We start from the raw sequence: 8905 nt of genomic DNA on the forward strand, positions 1-8905 counted from the left end.
CACACACACACTTATTTGTATAGATATGCAGATGTAGGTTAATGTATATGCATTGGCAGTGTATGTAAATGCACAAATATTGGGCTTCGCAGAAAACGACAGAGCCATGCAAGCATGATCATGAGTCATGACTATGGTGTACATGTTGCGAGGAAGCTCAAGTCAATGCATGCAACTCGGTCAGATTGGACCTCCCATGATTGATCCCATAATGTGTACATGGTTGTAGATCTCACATGAATATGCATCCATCATAGATGTTCATTGATATATGTCCTTTTTTGGAAAATAGGGGACCTGAATCCTGCTATCACATATAGTATTGGAGTCCAATATCTCATCACTCAACTGATTCCAGCAGCACAGTCCGCAGGTTGACAGGATGGCTTCAAGACATGCACACTTGCCTCTAAGCTGTCCAGCTTGAGTTCGCATCCCAACCCAGCTATAAGCTGTCATCCTCGTGTTTCACAGGCAGGGTGATTACCATCCCTCAAATGGACGTTAAATGGGATTCTCATCTGCTAGCATTCATTGGTGGACGTTTAAAATCCCACAGTGTCCTTTGCGAATAGGAGGTGAGCTATCACTGGCACCTTGGCCAAATTCCAAAATCCTGCCCAAACCAGCAGAGGAATTGCATCAATGGCGCAGATGTGCCCTCAGCAAATGCTGCATATGAATGAAGAATTAGCACAGTCTGTGAACACGTCTTCCAGGGTGTGCAGGATAGCCCAGACAAAGTGCACTCACCTGCACTCACCTTTGAGTTGCCTAGTTTGGGTTCAATTCTCGACCTGATAATGCACATTAAATGACACAATGTCTGTCAATTGGATGTTAATCGAGGTATCCAGTCTGCTGGCATTATCTGGTAAAGATCCAATGGTGTCTTTCATCAATAATTTGGTGATTGTTCCCAAAACCCTGAAATAATTCCAAAAAAAAGCAGCTTTCACTACGCTTATGGTCATGCAATGTAGCCACCTTCATTCAAGTGATCAATGGAATGGGAGAGGGTGAGTGACTGTACAACTGAATTATTGGCTGTTATTGTCGCCAGCCCTCTTAAAGATTTATATATATATATATATATATATATATATATATATATATATATATATATATATATATATATATATATATATATATATATATATATATATATATATATATATATCAAGGCAAAAATTGAGGAAGAGAAGAGAGCAATTCCAAAGGATGGGTGGAGCAAGGGAAGCAGGGAGACAGAATATATCAGAGTGGGTGGGGTATACACTCTCTCAGCCTGTCACTCTCACTGTGATGAGTGCGACATAAAAAACTGCAGAGCGCGCATGCGCAGTGGCGCTGCGAAAACCGCTTCCTCCATCAGCCTGCCGGCCACCCACACCCCTTCCAGGCTGCGGCACATTATGATGATCATGTTCTCTAGAGCTCGTATGATGTTGGAATGGCTCCCATCAACAATTGCATCCTTTATGCTCTCGTAATACAGCCAGCCATGGGCCCACACATCAACACTGCAGCAGGTTGGAATGTTGACCTCCTTGTTATTCCTCAAGGACATGAGCTCCAATGCATCAAATGGGATGAACGTTTCAGATGGAATTAATGAATGAATATATACAAACAATACCTACACATAAAATACCAAAATGTAATCAAAGTTAACAGATCACATCCATAAATCATTGTTTGCCATTTCGGGTGCATGTGGGAACTGGATCCCTGCATTTATCTGAACAGATATACCAGAGCAAGTCTCCAGCTCAGAAATGAATGAGAAATGACGAAGGGAGAATTCACAGTATCGGATAGATTACATCAAGTACAAGCCAAAAGCATTGGTTAGGGGTGGGGGAAGGGCACGTGGGGCCCATCGTGCACTCCGGCCAGTCCTACCCTATATAAAGGTCCGCAGGCACTGCACTGTGATCCTGCGCATTGTTGCAGCATCCCTAGGAGAGGTAAGGGCACGCCCCTTAATGCGGCAATCGGTACCATACGGCAGTGCGCCCCTCTCTCCCTGACCCTTTTATCACTCTTTTGTTTTTAACCGTAGTGGAATCATACAATGGACGTGTTCAAGAAGGGATTCTCCATTGCCAGGGAGGGAGTAGTCGCTGCAGCAGAGAAAACGAAGCAGGGAGTGGCGGAGGCAGCCGAAAAGACCAAGGAAGGTGTGATGTATGTAGGTGAGTACGGCACTGACGCTATGGTCTTCCTCTGATCATCTGAGTTTGTGATGCCGTAGAACGATTGGAGAATTACAGACATCGAAACATTGGTATATTTTCATGGTGAATAATCGGTACATGATCCAATTTTAGTCACTGCCTATCTTGATGAATTACCGCTCTTTGTGAAAATTTCCTTTGCTATGAGACAAGCCTCACATATGCGAAAGTGCTTATTATTCACATTATCGCTTCCGATCACCTTCCACGGAATGCTTAACATCGGCAATATCTAAAGGCAGATGGAGGTAATAAAAGTAATCCAATGACCTTGACAACTGCATCATCCTTAATTGTTGTTATAAATACAGTGGGGAGAACAAGTATTTGATACACTGCCGATTTTACAGGTTTTCCCACTTCCAAAGCACGTAGAGGTCTGTAATTTTTATCATAGGTACACTTCAACTGTGAAAGACGGAATCTAAAACAAAAATCCTGAAAATCACATTGTATGATTTTAAAATAATTAATTTGCATTTTATTGCATGAAATAAGTATTTGATCACCTACTAACCAGTAAAAACTCCGGCTCTCACAGACCTGTCAGTTTTGTCTTTAAGAAACCCTCCCATTCTCCACTCATTACCTGTATTAACTGCACCTGTTTGAACTCGTTATCTGCATAAAAGACAGCTGTCCACACTCAATCAATCAGACTCCAACCTCTCCACAATGGTCAAGACCAGAGAGCTGTCCAAGGACATCAGGGACAAAACTGTAGACTTGCAGAAGGCTGGGATGGGCTACAGGACAATAGGCAAGCAGCTTGGTGAGAAGGCAACAACTGTTGGCACAATTATTAGAAAATGGAAGAAGTTCAAGATAACAGTCAATCTCCCTCGGTCTGGGGCTCCATGCAAGATCTCACCTCATGGAGCCTCAATGATCATGAGAAAGGTGAGGGATCAGCCCAGAACTACACGGCAGGACCTGGTCAATGACCTGAAGAGATCTGGGACCACAGTATCAAAGAAAACCATAAGTAACACTACGCCGTCATGGATTAAAATCCTGCAGCGCACGTAAGGTCCCTCTGCTCAAGCCAGCGCATGTCCAGGCCCATCTGAGGTTTGCCAATGACCATCTGGATGATCCAGAGGAGGAATGGGAGAAGGTCATGTGGTCTGATGACACCAAAATAGATCTTTTTGGTTTAAACTCCACTCGCCGTGTTTGGAGGAAGAAGAAGGATGAGTACAACCCCAAGAACACCATCCCAACCGTGAAGCATGAAGGTGGAAACATCATTCTTTGGGGATGCTTTTCTACAAAGGGGACAGGAGGACTGCACTGTATTGAGGGGAGGATGGATGGGGCCATGTAGCGCGAGATCTTGTCCAACAACCGCCTTTCCTCAACAAGAGCATTGAAGATGGGGAGTGGCTGGGTCTTCCAGCATGACAACGACCTGAAACACACAACCAAGGCAACTAAGGAGTGGCTCCGTAAGAAGCATCTCAAGGTCCTGGAGTGGCCTAGCCAGTCTCCAGACCTGAATCCAATAGAAAATCTTTGGAGGGAGCTGAAAGTCTGTGTTGCCCAGCGACAGCCCCGAAACCTGAAAGATCTGTATGGAGGAGTGGGCCAAAATCCCTGCTGCACTCTGTGCAAACCTGGTTCAGAACTAGAGGAAAAGTCTGTTTTTCTGATGTAACAAATACTTATTTCATGCAATAAAATGCAAATTATTATTGTAAAATCATACAATGTGATTTTCAGGATTTTTGTTTTAGATTTCGTCTTTCACAGTTGAATTGTACCTATGATAAAAATTACAGACCTCTACATGCTTTGTAAGTGGGAAAACCTGCAAAATCGGCAGTGTATCAAATACTTGTTCTCCCCACTGTATAAAATATATTAGATTAGCATCGGGATGCACAACCATCAAGATCACTTTGTCTCCACAACAGGGAACAAGACAAAGGAAGGAGTGGTCAGCGGTGTGAACACAGGTGCGGACATCAAAACTCCTTCGGGAAATGAATCATTGTGCCCTTGACATGCCTACATCCTTTGGCCTGGAGAAACTTTGGCTCCTTTTACACAATACATGCCTGAACTAATTGCAAGCTCTTGGCGTGTACATCAATTGCCAACTGTTCTGCTGAGTGTTGCGGCTATTTTGCAATGCACTGATGTCTGCAGTTACACGAGGTTATTGAGGACACATATAACATTCATTGTTGCCCAAATGGCATGCACAAACAGATATACTCTTATCAATATATGAGGGGTAGTCCAAAAAGTCTCTCTTGAAATTATTTTTTTCTGAGCCAGAAATATGACCTCACTTTCAATGGGATCAGGGGGAATAATGTGTGACAATGGCTGTCAGCTACATTGAAAAGGACTAGAATCTGTGCAATCCTCACCCCATCACCAGCATTAAACCCTCCCCCCACTACTGCCGTGAATGTTGGATTAATTAATGTATCACGCCCACTTCCTCAAAAAACAAAATCTTATTTTGCTATAAAGTGCATGTGAGCATGATGTTACCAACGGGTGTAAATGACTGTCGTTTGTACGCAGTGACTGAGAAGACCCGAGAATCAGCACAGGCAGTTGGAGGCATTGTGTCTGGTGGGGTGACCACAGGGACTGAAAAGACCATCGATGGGGTGGACACTGTCATCAATGCAATGGACACGACAGTCACGACGGTACAAAGATCTAAAGGCTTTGACATATTGACCTCAAGCATGCTCACTTAGATATGAGATATATGGCAAAATGGATTCTATTACATTATTCTCAGTCTGAGTTATTTATTCCAATAGAATGTAATAATATATAGCAGGTTTTAACTTTCCTGTGATATAAAAATGTATGTTGAGGATGCAGCTGAGCAAAGTAGGAGGTGTATGGGGAGGGGTGCAAATGCAAACATTTGGAGTGAGTTTAGTCTTCCCTTATCCCTCTCGATCCCCTTTCCTCATTTTTTTTCTTTTTCCTTCTCTTTCACCAATTTTGCAGGGTGAAGAAGTTGCTGAACAACTAAAGGAGGAGATACCGGCTGAGGTGGGTCGTTAATCCTCACCACCATCATTTTCCTTCCCAACAGCTCATCTCAATTCATTGCCATTATTATTATTATTATTATTATTATTATTATTATTCCTTCATTATGGCAAGCCTTGTTGCCGTTTACACACCTTCTTATGCTTTGCAGGTGGCTCAGTCGTGAGCTCATTCTCTCCGCTCTTCATGTCCCGCCTGGCTGCTCCTCTTGCCCGGCTCGAGAAAGCTTTATAGCTTTTGGAAAAAAAAAAGAAGAGTGTATTATTATGATAATAGTTATTTCCCTGTTCCTCCAAACATCCGCATCCAGACAGGGGCAACCGGCATGCAATGTGTGCCTTGCTGGTAAAGCATGGAGCTAATTGCAATGCACCTCTGTCTGGAATGCACCTGCCTCTTTCAAAGACTAAACCTAATAATGCATCTAATTTTTGTGCAATGTTTTAAACCTATGTCCAGCATAATTGATTCTTTCGGCACGATTTTATTGTAACATTGAGTTTTGCTGTTCGAATGTATAAATGTCTAACTTGGTAGGGTAATAAGCATGTTTGGGACAGAAATCGTATCATCGAATGGGATGGCATCACAGCATGAAGGAAAGTTCCAACTTGCTGTTGATGTACGAATCTTGATCAGTTTGCCCATGGCCCAGCATATTTGAAACACAAAATAAGCTTTTGCTCTGTTAAGCGTCTAAAAAACGTGGAGAAAAACATTTCTTTAACGTTACTCGATAACTCATTAATCTCGGTTCATGGACTTACTGATCATACTTCGTACCATGTATTGAAATAAAGTGAGCGAATAAAACGATCTGAAATAGACCTGTCTTCTATGTTATTCTTACTTTGCAGATATTTCTTGCGGGAGTTATAAATTGTGCACTTTTTTTTGTTTGTCTGCAGTTGGTCCATCCCATCCAAGCACATGTCATGATGGCTACCCTAGATTTGAAGTTCACATACTATCTTGAGTTGTCCTTCACTCGCAACTCATCTCCTTGTTATTCATATTAACAGTATAAGCTCTCGCATGTTTTATTTTGCAAATGCCATGTATGCAATTATATGTACAAACCTCATGACCCTCAAACACTTTAGATACAAATTAGGGTTAAAAACAATTCTCGCAGAAATTCATCCTAAAGAGTTAACAGTAAGCTCGAATTCAAAATCATCATTATGAATTCGGCAGAAAAGAAGATAAATAATTACATGCATGTATGCAATTTTAAGGTGGCAAACATTAGCTCCTTCAAAGTGTGCAGAGTTCTCCTTAATGAAATGTTTTATTCTGGAGATGTTTTGGCTAAATCGAGTTGTGATCATTCAGCTTTGACCTAATTTCGGCTGTTATCATTCAGCTTTAAGCCAAGTGTTGGCGTAACGGTTGAGGAGGCTGGCTTAAGATCTTAATCTTAAGTTCAAGTGCCTGTCAAGCCATTGAGTTAACACCAGGTGGGTTGACTCAGCAGCAAAATGAGTACCAGCTTACTGGTAACAGGAGCCATTGCGCCATTGCATCAGCGGCACATCTGCACCCCCAGAAAATGATGCAACCAAGCAGCCACACACTGCATACAAAGAAATAATCAAATACTTCAGCTTTGGTTTAAATTCAACTTTGGTATAAATTAAACTGGGATCATTCTGCTTTGGTCAAAATTCAGCTTTAGTATCAATTCAACTTTGGTATCAATTCAGCTTTGGTGTAAATTCTTATTCGAGATAAATTTAACTTTGGTGTACATTCAGCTTTGGTATAAATTCATCTTTGGTGTCAATTCAACTTTTGGATAAATTCAGCTTTGGTATAAATTCAACTTTGGTATCTATTCAGCTTTGGTATAAATTCTGCTTTTAGTGGGGCAACTTAGCTAAATATAACATAACAATTGTGCATTTTGTGAGGAAAGCACCAAATCTGGCACACTAGTAGCCTATCATATTATGAACAGATTTGGATATTGGGCCATCTCAAAATTTTTGATGGCAGTGGAAAATGGCTGCCACAGCCATCAGCGGCTGAATTTGAGATGGCCCAATATCCAAATCTGTTCATAATATGATAGGCTACTAGTGTGCCAGATTTGGTGCTTTCCTCACAAAATGCACAATTGTTATGCTAAGTTGCCCCACTATTTGGTTTAAATGAAACTGTGATCATTCTGCTTTGATTTAAATTAAACTGTGAACATTCTGCTTTGGATTAAATTAAACTGGGGTCATTTGCTTTGGTTAAGTTAAACTGTGATCATTCTGCTTTGGTTTAAATTAAACTGTGATAATTCTGCTTTGGATTAAATTAAAATGGGATCATTCAACTTTGGTTTAAATTAAACTGCAAACATTCTGCTTTGGTTTAAATTAAACAGTGATCATTCTGCCTTAGTTTAAATTAAACAGTGATCATTCTGCTTTAGTTTAAATTAAACTGGGATCATTCAACTTTGGTTTAAATTTAACTGGGATTATACTGCTTTGGTTTAAATTAAACTGTGGCTAACCCCTGCTTTAGCGGGGAAAATGGCCTTTAAATGCTTGAGTGTGTGTGTGTGTGTGTGTGTGTGTGTGTGTGTGTGTGTGTGTGTGTGTGTGTGTGTGTGTGTGTGTGTGTAGTTTAAATTAAACTGTGTTAATTCTATTTTGGATTAAATTAAACTGAGGTCATTCAACTTTGGTTTAAATTAAACTGTGAACATTCTTCTTTGGTTAAATTAAACTGCGATCATTATGCTTTGGTTTAAGTTAAACTGGGATCACTCTGCTCTGGTTTAAATTAAACTGGGATTATTCAACTTTGGTTTAAATTAAACTGTGAACATTCTGCATTGGTTTAAATTAAACTGGGGTCATTCAACTTTGGTTTAAATTAAACTGTGATCATTCTGCTTTGGTCTAAATTTAGCAGTGATCATTCTGCTTTATGCCTGGTGTTGGCTTAATGGTTAGGGTGGTGGGCGTGGGATCCAAGGATCATGAGTTCAAATCCCACTCAGCTGTTGAGTTAGTACCAGGTGGGGATGATTCTGCCTGTCATCCTTCCAAGGTCGGCAAAATGAGTGCCAGCTTGCTGGTATACTGTGTCGGAGTGGTGACCTGTCCAATTGCTAAGTAGACTGATTAGGCAGCACCAGCGCTCTGCAAAGTGTGTGGTCCCAATGGATGGATGGGATGGATGGAATCTGCTTTGGGCTAAATTCAACTTTGTTTGAAATCCTGCTTTGGTTTAAATTCAACTGTGATCATTCTGCTTCGGTTTACATTAAACTGTGATCATATTGCTTGGTCTGAATTCAACTGTGATCATACTGCTTTGGTCTAAAATTAACTGTAATCATTCAGCTTTGGTCTAAATTTAGCTGTTGTCTCATTTCAGCTTTGATCTGTTGTCAACTGTGATAATTATGCATTTGTCTAAATTCAACTGTGACATTTCAGCTTTGTTTTAAATTAAAGTATGCTCATTCTGCTTTGGTCTAAATTCAGCTTTGGCCTAAATTCAACTGTGATCATTCTGCTTTGGTTTAAATTAAACTGTTATCATTCTGCTTTGGTCTAAAATCAACTGTGATCATTCAATTTTGGTCTAAATTCAGCTGTGAATTATATATTAAAAAAGGACAAAAAGGTATA

The 8905-nt window shown here is 40.7% G+C and overlaps 1 protein-coding gene across 1 annotated transcript; it reads left to right on the forward strand.

The window, feature by feature from the left end:
• The first annotated feature begins 1860 nt into the window (after positions 1–1860).
• Positions 1861–5521, forward strand: LOC147026353 (gamma-synuclein-like). The gene is made up of 6 exons (XM_085881681.1): positions 1861–1970; positions 2066–2198; positions 4157–4198; positions 4779–4909; positions 5223–5267; positions 5419–5521. The coding sequence occupies exons 2-6, from the start codon at positions 2078–2080 to the stop codon at positions 5431–5433; spliced, it is 354 nt and encodes a 117-aa protein (XP_085737807.1). The 5' UTR covers positions 1861–1970; positions 2066–2077; the 3' UTR covers positions 5434–5521.
• The last annotated feature ends 3384 nt before the right edge of the window (positions 5522–8905 follow it).

The sequence above is a fragment of the Eptatretus burgeri genome, chromosome 5 (genome assembly GCF_056783735.1).
Source record: "Eptatretus burgeri isolate ZD-2024b chromosome 5, Ebu_testis_v1, whole genome shotgun sequence".
In the NCBI taxonomy this organism is placed as follows: domain Eukaryota; kingdom Metazoa; phylum Chordata; class Myxini; order Myxiniformes; family Myxinidae; genus Eptatretus; species Eptatretus burgeri.